The following is a 14514-nucleotide window of genomic DNA, read 5'->3' on the forward strand; positions in this document are numbered from 1 at the left end:
CTGAAATTTTACTTTATATCAATCAGAATGGCTAAGATCAAAATCTTGGGCAACAGCAGATGCTGGGAAGGATGTGGAGAAAGTGGAACACTCCTCCATTGCTGCTGGGATTGCAAGCTGGTATAACCACTTTGGAAATCAAAATGTCAGTTCATCAAAAAAATGAAAAATTAATTTTATCTGAATAGCCATCTATACAACTCCTGTGCATAAACCCGAAAGATGCTCTACCATATCACGAGGACAGTTGTTCTACCATGCTCATAAAAGCCTTATTTGTAACAGACAGAGGTTGTGTGTGACTTGCATATTCCACTACATGGTGATCCATAACTAGTGATTGTTTTGTGTTTGGTTGGCTTTTGAGACAAGCCCTCACTATGTAGACCACAAACCTTTGAATTCCTGGCAGATCTCTTGATTTGCTTTCTCAAAATCTGGGATTCTTGATCAGATATTCTCAAGTGTCATGAATAAAGCTTTGCTTAGTGCATATTGAATCTTGTTTCTTTGCTCTTTGAAATATGATTTAGGGCAGTGGTGGTGCACGCTTTTAATCCCAGCACTTGGGAGGCAGAGGCAGGTGGGTTTCTGAGTTTAAAGCCAGGCTGGTCTACAGAGTGAGTTCCAGGACAGCCAGGGCTACACAGAGGAACCTTGTCTCAGAAAAAAAAAAGAACTATGATTTAGTTTATAGTACAGGCTAATCATAAATGTGTGGGAACTTATTAACCTCATCTTCCCAAATGGAAATATTAATATGCTGAGTTTATTTTAAAAGCCTTAGTATTTGGTGACATTACCTGTCATTATGAAAAATACTGATTTTGAAACCGTAACAGCAGATGACTTTGACCCATTGTCATGCCTCAATTGTTATGACCCAAAACCTTTCTGGCATTGTTTTCCCACTTGTATATCTATCTGCATATATAAAAATAATTGCAAATTATCCAATAGATTCAAAGTGAAAAAGTGGATGATCACTGTATTACCATCCTGGTACTCAGGCTAGGGGGAGCTTGTGTTCATCTAAGTTGGTTGAAACAAAACAAAAGAGCACAAAAATGTGAAATAAGCATCATCCTTCCTAGCCGGGCAGTGGTGGCACATGCTTGTAATCCCAGCACTTGGGAGGCAGAGACAGGTGGATTTCTGAGTTTGAGGCCAGCCTTTTCTACAAAGTGAGTTCCAGGACAGCCAGGGCTATATGGAGAAATCCTGTCTCAAAAAAACCAAATCCAAAAAAAAAAAAAAAAAAAGCATCATCCTTCCTAAAATTAGTTTATTTATTCACTTTACATCCCAATTTCAACTTCTCTCTCCTACCAGACCCTCTAATGCATTTCTTCCCCATCCTTCCCCAAGCATCTTTCTTTGCTTGTCCTTTCTTTCTTTTTACTGGTGTCATGTAGTGCAGGCTGGCCTTCAATTCATCATCTTCTATCCATCAATTTCTAAATGATTGCTGGAAGCCTGCCTGACCTTTTGTGTTTTCAAGCTGAAGTTTGACACAGGGGAAGGAGGAGTGACGGATAAGGGACTGGAAGGAGCAGTGTTTGGGATATAAATAAATGAATAAGTTAATAATCAAACAAACAAAACCAACAACTGAAAGAAACCAAACAAACAAACAAATAAAAATCAAAGAGATTAAACTACCAAGCAGATCCCCACTTGAATTTCAGGATGAGCCCCGGAGGCACTCATAGACAGAAGGATCTGGACCTCAGGGACAGCTCTAATAACCTGTCACAAAAGTTTTCAAGTGAAGCTTCAAGAGCTAGCCCAAGCCTTTAATCCCAGTGCTCTGGATGAAAGACCTTGCCACAAGGTCTCAGTCCCTTACCTTGTCTGTATTGAGATCAACTTAATGTGAACACACCCTATATACACCCCAGGCAGTCACTCCATGCAAGCCACATAGGTCTGTTCATATTTTTTTCCACCATTGGAACACAAGATGTCGTATAAATTGCCCAGGCTGGCCTTGAGATCACATTTAATCCCAGTACTTGGGAGACAGAGGCAGGTGTATTTCTGAGTTCAAGGCCAGTCTGGTCTACAAAGTGAGTTCCAGGACAGTCAGGGCTACACAGAGAAACCCTGTCTCGGGGAAAAAAAACATTAGGGATTTTTTTGTTCCTTCCTTCTCAACCTCCTGAACAGGTCCCCAAACTTTAGCACAACTGACTCCATGGTGGAAGTACAATTCATGCCACAAAATCAGCTTGTACACAGCACATCACCCAAACATACAAGAAGTCCTGGTTTTCACCAGTATCTCAGTTCATTCTTTCCTGCAATGAGATCTTATCAACATAAGCACAGTCTATTTACATACATATCTACATGGACTGGAGGATTACTGAGGCCCAACTGTACTTTCTACTCATCATGGCAATGATTCCATTAAAAGCCAACATGGTACAGAAATGCAAGGGGGTGGCCAGGCATTGGTGGCACATGCCTTTAATCCCAGTACTTGGGAGGCAGAGGCAGGTGGATTTCTGAGTTCAAGGCCAGTCTGGTCTACAAAGTGAGTTCCAGGACAGCCAGGGCTACACAGAGAAACCCTGTCTCGGGAAAAAAAAACATTAGGGATTTTTTTTGTTCCTTCCTTCTCAACCTCCTGAACAGGTCCCTAAACTTTAGCACAACTGACTCCATGGTGGAAGTACAATTCATGCCACAAAATCAGCTTGTACACAGCACATCACCCAAGCATACAAGAAGTCCTTGTTTTCACCAGTATCTCAGTTCATTCTTTCCTGCAATGAGATCTTATCAACATAAGCACAGTCTATTTACATACATATCTACATGGACTGGAGGATTACTGAGGCTCAACTGTACTTTCTACTCATCACGGCAATGATTCCATTAAAAGCCAACATGGTACAGAAATGCAAGGGGGTGGCCAGGCATTGGTGGCACATGCCTTTAATCCCAGTACTTGGGAGGCAGAGGCAGGTGGATTTCTGAGTTCAAGGCCAGTCTGGTCTACAATGTAAGTTCCAGGACAGTCAGGGCTACACAGAGAAACCCTGTCTCGGGGAAAAAAGAAAGAAGAAAGAAAGAAAGAAAGAAAGAAAGAAAGAAAGAAAGAAAGAAAGAAAGAAAGAAAGAAAGAAAGAAATGGGTAGAGGAAATAAAAGAAGGAAGGAAGGAAGGAAGGAAGGAAGGAAGGAAGGAAGGAAGGAAGGAAGGAAGGAAGGAAGGAAGGGAAGAAAAAAAGAGAAAGAAAGAAAGAACCCCTAATGTTTTCTCAGAGACTTGAAGAATGCATAATGAGGGCCGGGCGTTGGTGGCACACGCCTGTAATCCCAGTACACTGGGAGGCAGAGGCAGGTGGATTACTGAGTTCAAGGCCAGCCTGGTCTACAGAGTGAGTTCCAGGACAGCCAGGGCTATAGAGAGAAACCCTGACTCAGAAAAAAAATGCATAATGAGTTCAGGAGAGGCCTAAGTTATAGAGGTTTAATGTAGACAAAAAAAAAAAAAAATAGAAAATCTGAGAGCTCAAACTTTGAGGCAAGTTTTAATGAATAGGCTTGAGATTTTGCCAGAACTTCAGATTAGCATTTTACCGATGGAGATATCAGGTTTTAGCAAGAATATATGAAGCTGGTTGTGCTCTCTCTATAGGGTGCATATCATGACACTCTATGAACCTCTGATTCAAAAAGTGTGCCAGAATACTGAGAGAGCTCTGGAAATAAATGTATAACTAGATTTCACTCCAAAGTATAAACAGCTTCACCTCTCTCCCTCATGAGAAATTGACTGGTAATGACTTATTTGAAGTGCCTCTCACACTAGACCATGATGAATGGTAGATTCATATTCATACTTGATGCCCCAGTATAAGTGAATACCAGAACAGGGAAGTGGGAGTGGGGTAGCTGGTGAGCAGGGGGAATGGGAGGATGGGATAGAGTGGTTTTGGAGGGAAAACCAGAAAAGGTATAACATTTGAAATGTAAATAAAGAGAATATCTAATAAAAAACCTGGCTGTCTGTGCATGACTCAATCTAAAAAGTCTTTTTTTTCCTGTTTGTTTGGGGTGTTTTGTTTTGGTTTGCTTTTCTTTGCTTTTCATTGTTGTAGTCAAGACAGTTTCTCTGTGTGACCCTGACTGTCCTGGAATTTACTCTGTAGACAAGATTGCCTTGGAACTCATAGATCCAACTGCATCTGCTTAAGGAGTGCCTGGATTAAAGGCACAAGCAAACGACTTCAATAAATCAGTTCTTGACATAAGTCTGCCTTAAGTTTCTCCCTGATTATGGATCTGATCCAACAACCTATACCATCAAAATGTGAAAATGGGCAAGTGGGTGGATTCTCAATTATTTAACCAGAGGCCGATTTTGGGTGGGAGGGTGTGACTACAAAGGGAGGGTTCAATGGAAAGGTATATAAGGAGTCAAAGCATCCAGTTGAAAAGTGTACAAAAAGTCTAAGACTCCAGAGAATATCCCAGAGTCCTGGTGCCTGCAGTCAGAGTCTTTCCCTGCCTGGGTTCAGAGACCTATCACCAGTATCCAGATCAGGTAAGTCCCTTAGCTCCATCAGGATACCTCTTCTCATGTAAGCTCATGTATATGGTTACTGATTTGTCTTTTTCTAGATGAGATATTTCTATATAACCTTGCCTGGCCTGGAACTCACAGAGATTCTCCCATCTCAGAAAACTGAGGTTTGGCTAACCATAATATTAATTGGATCAGTATGGTTTCTGTGGGGTTTTTTACACTCACATTAAGATTGTCAGTGTGACCCTGAATTCAAGGCAATCCATGCTGGAATGAGAGCTGAGAGTTACCCAAGCGCCTTGACTGCTGATCTTGATGTCACTTTATTTCTGCCATTCTTGGGTGTGCCTTTAATCCCAGCAACAGGGGTGCAGAGGCAAATTGATCTTTGAGTTTGAAGCCAATCTGACCTATGTAGTGAGTTTCAAAACATCCAGTGATAAGACATGTCTCAAAAAATCAAAACAAGCAAGCAAACAAACAAAAACAGTGTTTGTAAGTGCTGAGTGACAATAGAATATCGTCTGTTCTAATCGAGAGGGCTGGGAAAACTAAGCATAGTTTATCATCAAAATATAGACTGAGGTCTCTGGGTGATCCCTTCCCACTGGGATAAATTCACCCAAGATTAGTTAGAATAAGATAGAGTCTTTGGGAAACAGGATATTTTGGACAGACTTCACAAGCTGATAGGAGAATTATAACTTTCATACCAAGACAAAACTTTAAAACTGGACAAAACATTTCTGAATTGGACATGCTGTGGTGGCATTGCTGACCAGTGATAGAACATAACTTTAATCCCAGCACATGGGAGGTAATGGCAAGAAGATTTGTGTGAGTTCAAGGCAAGTAGGGTCTAGAAAGTGAGTTCCAGGGAAGCCAATAATGCAGTGCTTTCTGTAAAACCCATGTTTCAAGAAACAAATCAAAAGAAAAAAAATTCTGGGTTGGAATGATGGCTCAGCCATTAAGAGCACTGAGCATTCCAGAGGTCCTAAGATCAATTCCCAGGAACCACATGGTGGCGCATAACCTCTTCTGTTATGTCTGAAGACATACTGAAGGTGTATACTGTACACAGCATACAGCTACAATATATATAAAATAAATAAATTTTAAAAAACTTCAATTATTAAATGAAACTGAAAAATTATTATGAGACAAAGAACTGTGACATTCAGAAAAAGTGGCAGCTAAAGAATGGAAAATTGTGTTACCAATTCCCCATCTGATAGAGGACTAATATCCAAAATATACAAAGAACTCAAAACTAGATAACTAAAATCTAAATAATCCAACTAAAAATAGAGTAAAGATCTTTCTTTTTTTTTTTTTTTTTTTGGTTTTTTTTTGGATTTTGCTTTTTTCAAGACAGTGCTTCTCTGTATAGTCCTGGCTGTCCTGGAACTCACTCTGTAGACCAGGCTGGCCTCGAACTCAGAAATCCGCCTGCCTCTGCCTCCCAGAGTGCTGGGATTACAGGCGTGCACCACCACCGCCCGGCCAAAGAAATTCTTAAGAGATAAATCTGAAGAATAAGCAGGCATCTTCTGAATTATTTCTTACTATTTCAATATGCCTAGGTAAAACAAAATGAAACTTACTTTCCCAAGGCAGGGGTTTTTGTATAGCTCTTGCTGTCTAGAAATAGCTATGTAGACCAGAATCAAAACCACAGAGATCTGCCTGCCTCTGGCTCTATGATACTAGAGTTAAATGCATGTTCCTCTACCATTCCACTTAATCATAATTAGTCATTAATTACCAGCATTTTATTCCAGATATGGTCTAGCTTCATTGATTAATTACCTGTGACCTCTTTATGTAGATCAGGATGGCCGCTAACAATTGCCTCTGCTTCCTATGTGCTGGAACAATAAATGAGAATCAATATGCCTGGTTGTTTCTATATTTTTGGTTTAAAAACAAAACAAAAATCCCAGAGTTCCATATAACTAACTTTATTCACAAGGCAAGCCATGAACTTGCAATGGTCTTTCTTTAGCCTTCCTCATACAACACTGAGACTGGATCAATAAAAGATGCTTAATATGCTCATCTGAGGAAGAAAGGAATCTCTCTGAGCCATTTTGGCTACTTGCAATTCTGAGAGACTCTGTGACTGAGATCTGGGTCCTATCTCACTTTGTCAGTGACTGAAGATGTAGATCAGCTTGGTAGGATTCTGAGACCCACAGGTGTTCAGAACATGACACCACTATGGACACCTGGGCCTTGGCAGATCCTTTGTGGCTTTTTGTTGCTGTCACCCAGATGTACCCCGCTCTGATACATTACCACTATGTAACCAGACTGCAGTGAAGTTCTTCTGTTCAGCCCTGTGCCTCCCAGAGGCAGGTGTACACCTCCAAGCCTGCCCTCTCCTGAAATAACTAAGGACCTTTGAGGTGATTTATCTGATTTTCAACAATGACTTCGGTACTAGGGCACAAGGCTAGATTACTGAATCCCGGCCCAGCTCATAACCTACTCCATATGCATCCAGCAGATTGAGAGGTGGAGGATAGAAGATGTGGATGTTCATGGCCATTCCTTTTTATATTCTATATGAAACGAGCCTGGAATACAGGTCATCCTGTTTAGGAATATGCAATATTCCTTTTGAAAATGTTCTGTGAGGATTAGTTTAATTGGTTGATATAACTGCAGTGGAAGGTTTAGAAGCCTAGGCCTCAGATGAGTCGGCAAAAATTAGACCCCTGAGAAACCTGTATAGAATCCACTCAAGCTCAGAATACCACAAGTATCCATACACAGTGGTATCAAGATTACCACTCATTGGCCATTTCAGGAATTAGTGGGAAAAGAAGGAGCAGGCTCTAGAATCACCTCCCCATGGAGGTAAGAAATCGGCTAGTCAACAATGTGTAGCCAGACCCAGGGCTCAAAGCACTTTATAAACTGTGAACTGAGACAAATGATGGGGACAACCTGAACCTGCCCCATTCTAACTCCAGTCAAAAGCCAGAAAAAGGTGAAATGACTGTTCTTCATCCATTCACTTGTGATTGCTTCTCAACAATCACTCATATGTAATCTTGTGTGCCTTGATGTCATTCATGCTTCTCCTAAGTACTGCTGCTTCACGAAAAGGCCCTTTCTGATCAGCACAGTAAGTCTCCCATGATGCAATGTGGGAAAGTAGAGCAAAAGAGAATCCAGGTGTTATGGCTCAAACCCACCTAATACTTCAGTTATAAGGAAAGATGATGCAGGGTCTATATAATGAGTTTAAACCAGCCCAGATTGTATGGTGAGTTCCATCTAAGACAGCCATAGTTACACAGGAAAACCCTGTCTCAAACAGAGAAGAAGCTTCCAAAATATGTAGTTCATTATGGTAAGTAATCTCAGAGCTCAGAGTTTGAGGAGAAACATCTTGTAAGCTTTGAGACCTTAACCAGAATCTCTGATTTTAAACATTCCCACATAGAAATGTGATTAAATCTAGCTAAAGATGTAAATGTCAAAATAATTAAATGAGTGGAGGCTTTATGACCCAATCAGGTGGTAGCTTGTTTCTGAGAGGTGGGCCTAAAAAGGTAAGGTGTGAGGAAATGTGCATATAAGGTTCAGTATGGCTGCACAAGATAGTCTGAGGCTTGGAGCCTGGAGTGACTGCCTGTTCCTGCTAGAGTGGGAAAACCTGAAAGAAGTGTGAAGATCAGGTAAGTCATTCAATCCATCAGGATGCCCCATCTCACCCAGCCAGCCAGCCTCCCATTTCATCTTAGTATTTTTAATATTTGGTTATTGTAATTTTTGATTCGTTGTATGGTGTGATTGTTTTGAAGTAGAAAATGTGATTTAACTCAGGTTAGCTTAGAACTCCATATATAGCTGTCATGAAAGACTGATTCTGCTGCCTCCCCTCCTAAGTTCTGAGACCTCAAGTTGTGCCATTTATAGAGAGCCAAGTATGTAATATTCAAGGACTTGGCCCATTGAGGAAGTACCTTATTTTCTTACCAATATCTTCAGTACACCTTAAAATTTCCTAATTCACAATGATTATAGATTTAGAGAGAAAATGAAAATTGTGAAACCAATGGAAGCATTAAATTGACAATTTCCACAGTTCAGTCTTCTAAACAACACACTACAGCTCAGTGTGGCTACAGGGTCTAAAACTTAAGGAAGTCAAAGTAACAAAATCCATATCACAGCTTCTACCAAACTGTTCCATTGATTTAATTCATATATAGATTGGGTATGAGACCTTTAAGTTTGCTTCTTAGGGTTATCAGAGATAATGTAGAGGGGTTCACACAAAAGTGTGGAGTTCAGATCAACTGTCTTGATACCAGCTTCCCAGCAAGGGAGCTATAGAATGATTGGGTTGAAATGGGTGCTTTTGAATCTCAAGAAGGCCCTTAAGGGAAACGTGGCTCTTAGAAAAATAGATATTGTCTAATGGGAAATACAGGTTTATGATATTGCCTGAACAGTGACTGAGTTTGATTTGAATAATTAGTAGGGAAAGATGCAAGCTAAAATGTGTTTTACCTGAAATCTCCCTATTTCCATAGTATCTCCCCACAAGAAAGTCATAATGAACTTCAAGACCCCTCCCACGATCCAGCAGCTGGCAAAACAAAGCCTGCTGAAAGATGAAGCCTTGACAATCTATGCTCTAAAAGACATGAAAGAGGAGCTCTTCCCACCACTCTTCAAGGATGCATTTAGCAGCAAACAACATAACATCCTGAGGCAGATGGTGGCAGCCTGGCCTTTCCCATGCCTTCCTGTGGGAGCTCTGATGAAGACTCCTGACTTAGAGACCTTGAAGGCTATGCTGGATGGCCTGGATTTGCTGATGAGACAAAAAGTTCGACCCAGGTAAGAGACACCAAGGGAGCATGGGGATGAGAGGGAAGTGTATGGATTGAGGAAAGTATTCACAATGTGGTCCAAGTTGAATCTGAGACTTCTGATGTCACTATCTCTGAGGAGAGAAACTAAGAAAAGGGAAAGTGCTGTGTACAGCATAGCAGATAAGAGATGCAGCAATATGCAATGAGTTTGTCCCAGCCTCTTCCCTCGAGGAATGGATTTAAGGGTCTTTGTGTTGTAGGTCAAATCTGTTTACACATTGTCTCTTCTGTCATCTGAATATTTTTCCCATTTGATCCACAGGAGGTGGAAACTACAAGTGCTTGATTTACGAGATGCCAACGATAATTTCTGGAATGCGTGGGATGGAATAGAGGATGGTGCCTGCCCTCCAGACTTTAGCGAGACACAATTATTGAGGAATCATCCCATACAATGGGGAACACAGGCTGTGACTGTGTGGATAAACCTTTATGTGAATCCCAGGCATACAATTGAATACAATGAATATTTTTATGAGTGGGCAAAGAAGAGAAAAGATGTACAGGTGAACTGTCAGAAGGTGATGTTTTTGCCCAACCCTCACTACAACCCCTGGCATCTTCTGGAAATAGTTGAGCCAAGTTCTATCCAGCAATTGGAAGTGTATAAACACTTCAACCTGGACACTCTTGCAATGATAGCCTCTGACCTGGGCCAGATGAGAAACCTTCAAAAACTCCTTCTCAATAATGTCCACATATCTTTGGAACAGTCTGGAAATAAAGACATGGAAGACCGGTGTATAAGAATGATCATTCCCCATTTCTCCAAACTCCACAAGCTCCAGCATCTCTATTTGAATGACGTCTGCTTTGTGAATGAACATCTGGATGAAGTGCTCAGGTGAGTAAGGATAGTGAGCTTTATCCAGGGGCCAGATCAAAGCCTATGTTACATGAAAGGTCAGTGCACACCTGTGGCTTCCCTGACAATCTTGGATTTACACAGATTTGACCTTGTGATACTCTACATCCTGAGTTCTCACTTCAGTAAACTCAGACTATCAGGTATGTGTCCATTATTTAGAAACGTTCTTTGCTAGGATCCAGATGTAGCAGAAACAGATCTATGGAGGCTGTCCTGAGAACTGTATGAAGACTTTTGATCTGCTTCTGTCTCCCCATGAGTCTGAGGCCATCTAAGCACAGGAAGGGGCTGAGTAATGATTGAGGATCATTGGGGCTTCTGGGAACTCTGTTGACAGGACCAAGTCCATGCCATGGAGGTGGGCCTCATGCTCTCAAGTTTGTCACACACGGGAATGGTTCTAGGTCTTTCCAAGACAGTCCTACTGGGATTCACTTTCTGATATCATTTGTCCTCTGATGTAGTATTATGCTAGTAAGTGCAGAGGGCACTGTAGACCTTCAGGCAAAAGCAGTCATGATGGTGTTGTGTGTCCTCTGCTTATAGTGACAAGACTTATTGGGTACTCTCTATCAGGGAGCACTCTAATCTTGAGTTTCATTATGAGCACATAAAGACCTTAGACATAAATAGCCTCTTTTCTTGGAATCATTGCCCTCTGTGTACCTCTATTGAAGTTTAAGGAGATGATCTTCTTTGTCTCTCTTTAGGTGCTTAGAGAATCCCTTAGAGACCCTTGCAATCACTCGCTGCAAGCTGTCAGAATCAGATATGAGGTGTCTGTCCCAGTGTCCAAGAGTCTATCAGCTCAAACACCTGGATCTGAGTGGCATCGACTTTATAAATTTAAGTCATGAATTTCTAGGAAGACTTCTAAAACGACTGACAGCTACACTGCAGAAGCTAGAGTTGAAGGGCTGTATGATCACGGACTTCCAAATCGATGTCCTCCTGCCTGCTCTGAGCCAATGCACCCAGCTCACTGAGGTTGATTTTCAGATGAACTTCTTATCTAAGAACAGCCTGGAGAAGCTACTGCAGCACACTGCAAACCTGAGACAGCTGACCAAGGAAATGTACTCTGCACCCTATGAGGTCTATGATGAATTAGGTAATGTCCTCCCACAAAAATTTGCACAATATTGTTCTGAGCTAATGGTCACACTCAATGTTATACGTCAGCCAAAAGAGATCTGCTTTGTGAGTAACATTTGTGCAGGTTGTGGAGGACTCTGTGTCTACAACATGGAGGCCACACTATGTTTCTGTTGGCAACGAGAGTGGTCACTTCTGGACTCTGAGAAAGGAAAGCCGGAACTCAAGTGACTCATTCCAGATAAAGCATGCGTATTTCAGCATTATTTGGAGGTACTTGGGAATGATGATTGTTTCATTGGGTCATAGTTCAATGAGAAATACTGATCTGGAGAATGAGGGCTTAAATTCTGTCTAAGGTCAACAGTACAGACCCACCTTGACACACTCAAAGAGATTTGAATACGGTATTCACTGTTCGGTTTGCCCTTCACATATTCTTGTGTTCTCTTCTCTCTGTCCCTATTTCTTCCACAGAATTTTCAGAATAACATGCCCCATGTTTCAAGATTATATACACTTCAGCTTCCTGAAATCCTTATCAAAACACAACAAAGATTCTCTTGGAGAGATGACTCAAAGTTTAAGATTGCTTGGTGCTCTTCCTGGGGAGGATTGTTTTAGTTTTCATGCCCATAACCACCTGTAACTCTAGCTTCAGATGATCTGACATTTTGTGGTCTATGGGAAGACTTGTTCATTTCTGCACATAGACATACCATACGCATGATGAAAAGAAATAAAAATTAATATATTTTAAATAATAAAATGAGTAACATTATGGTGGTACATACCTTGGACTCCAGTACTAGGTTGGTATAGACCACTGGCAGATATTTGAATTTTTGGCTGGCAGAGGAATTTGCTGGAAGATTTCAAGTGTTTTTGGTTGACAACTGTGGTTGCCTCTCAGGATATATATGTCCCTTGTGTTAGAGAATATATGGATTCTTGCCATGACCTCAAAGAAAAAAGACTTAAAGTACCTTTGGACACAAGGTTCCTCCACTCTTGTTTTTTTTTCTTTTCTTTTTCTTTTTTATTAACTTATTTTTTAAACTTATTCACTTTACATCCCACTCACTGCCACCCTCCTGGTCATCCCTTCCCACAATCTTTCCCCCATTCCCTTCTCATATGAATGGGTGCCCCCACCCCATTATCTGTCCACCCTGGCATTTGAAGGCTCTTCAAGGCTAGGTGCCTCCTATCCTACTGAGTTCAGATCAGGAAGCCAAGCTAGAAGAACACATCCCAATACAAGCAACACATTTTGGGGTAGCCCCCATTCTAGTTTTGGGTATCACATGAAGACAAAGCTGCAGATCTGCTCATATGTGGGGAGGGTCTAGGTCCAGCCTATGTATGTTCTTTGGTTGATTGTTCAGAAACTGAGAACCTCAAAGGCCCAGTTAGTTGACTCTGCCCTTCATGTGCAGTTCCTATCCCCTTCTAGGCCCATAATCCTTCATAATTTTCTTCCATAAGAGTCTCCAAGCTCCATCCACTATTTGGCTATGGGTGTCTGTATCTGTCTGAGTCAACTGAAAGGTAGAGGCTCTCAGAGGACAAGAAGAACTTGTCTGAAAACCTAAGAGTGTATCATTAATAGTGTTAGGGACTGGTGCTTCCCATGGAATGGGTCTCAAGATGGGCAGGGTATTGGATGACCATTCCCTCAGTCTCTGCCCCATCCCCTGTGCCTGCATTCCTTTTTGTTGTTTTTGTTTGTTTGTTTGTTTGTTTGTTTGTTTTTGAGACAGGGTTTCTCTGAATAGCCCTATCTGCCCTGGAACTCTGCAGACTAGGCTGGCCTCGAACTCAGAAATCTGCCTGCCACTGCCTCCCAAGTGCTGGGATTAAAGGTGTGCACCACTACTGCCCAACACCTGCATTCCTTTTAGACAGGATACATTTTGGGTCAAATTTTTGCTGGGCAGTGGTGGTACACACCTTTAATCCCAGCACAGGTAAGTGAGATAGATTTTAGAGTTCAAGGCCAGCCTGATCTACAGAGTAAGTTTAAGGACAGCCACACACACACACACAACCCTGTCTCATAAAACCATTAAAAAATGGTTTTATTTCCTGGTGCTGCAGAAATGGCTCAGCAGGTAAGACTGCTCTTGCAAAGGTCCTGATTTCAAATGCCAACAACCACATGGTGGCTCACAATGATCCACAATGAGATCCGATGCCCTCTGGTGGGGTGTTTGAGGACAGCTACAGTATACTTACATATAATAAGTAAAACTTTTTAAAAAATGTTTTCTTGGTAGATTGATGTCTCTATTGCTCCACTGGGGCTCCTGCCTGGCTATAGGAAATGCCCTCTTCAAGTTCCATCTCCCCAATGTAGTGAGTCTCAGATAAGGTCACCCCCATTGATTCTTGGGTGCCTCCATCATCTCAGAACTTTGTCTCCTCCTGGAGATGCCTTCCACCTGCTCACCCCTTTAGTTCAGTCCTCTACTCTTGAGGAACATCGGCACCTATTCAGAAAGCTCTTCCCAGTCTCTCTGATCTTAAGACCTTCAGGAGAATAAATCCTCACAGCCATGTTTTCAGTATATGCTTTGATTTGTTATCATTCAGTGTATGACTTGTGTGACTCTGTGTGTGTGTTTCTCAGAGTATGTGAGTTTGAGTATGTATGTACTTATATAAGTCATGGTTCTCTAGAGTCACAGATTTTATGGAATATCTCTATATATTAAATGAATTTATTGTAATGACTTAAAGTCTGTAGTGCAACTAACCCAAAAATGGGCAGCCATGGATGGGAACTCCAAGAATCTACTAGTTTCTCAGGCCCATGAGCTACTTGCTTGCACTAGTCTTCTGTAGAAGTAGGTTTCTATAGATGTGCTGGCAAGTAAGTACAAGCAAACAAACAAGAGTGAATCTTCCTTCTTCTAATGTCCATATGTTGGCCTCCAATAGAAGGTGTGGCCCTGATTAAAGGTGTGTGTCACCACATCTGGATCTAGGACTTACTCTGTTCTGGGCTGACCTTGAACTCAGAGACCTCTTTGCTTCAGTCTCCTGGGATTAAAGGTGTGATTTACCTTGCCTGCACCTAAGCTTTTCTTTCCCCCTCTCCCATATAGGGTT

At 41.5% G+C, this 14514-nt stretch overlaps 1 protein-coding gene across 1 annotated transcript; it reads left to right on the forward strand.

Annotated features, from left to right (window-relative positions):
* The first annotated feature begins 9115 nt into the window (after window positions 1-9115).
* LOC127680406 (PRAME family member 12-like) lies at window positions 9116-11631 on the forward strand. The gene is made up of 3 exons (XM_052175870.1): window positions 9116-9402; window positions 9700-10281; window positions 11016-11631. Exons 1-3 carry the CDS (start codon window positions 9116-9118, stop codon window positions 11629-11631), a joined length of 1485 nt encoding a protein of 494 aa, XP_052031830.1.
* Window positions 11632-14514: the final 2883 nt, after the last annotated feature.

This window comes from Apodemus sylvaticus, chromosome 3, assembly GCF_947179515.1.
Source record: "Apodemus sylvaticus chromosome 3, mApoSyl1.1, whole genome shotgun sequence".
Taxonomy (NCBI): Eukaryota; Metazoa; Chordata; class Mammalia; order Rodentia; family Muridae; genus Apodemus; species Apodemus sylvaticus.

Bases quoted from the DNA above. Each gene is read 5' to 3' on its own strand.
- LOC127680406 (XM_052175870.1), top strand. From the start codon at position 9,116: ATGAACTTCAAGACCCCTCCCACGATCCAGCAGCTGGCAAAACAAAGC. The intron at 9,403-9,699 runs GTAAGAGACACC...TTTGATCCACAG, and splicing joins AGACAAAAAGTTCGACCCAG to GAGGTGGAAACTACAAGTGC. The intron at 10,282-11,015 runs GTGAGTAAGGAT...GTCTCTCTTTAG, and splicing joins CATCTGGATGAAGTGCTCAG to GTGCTTAGAGAATCCCTTAG.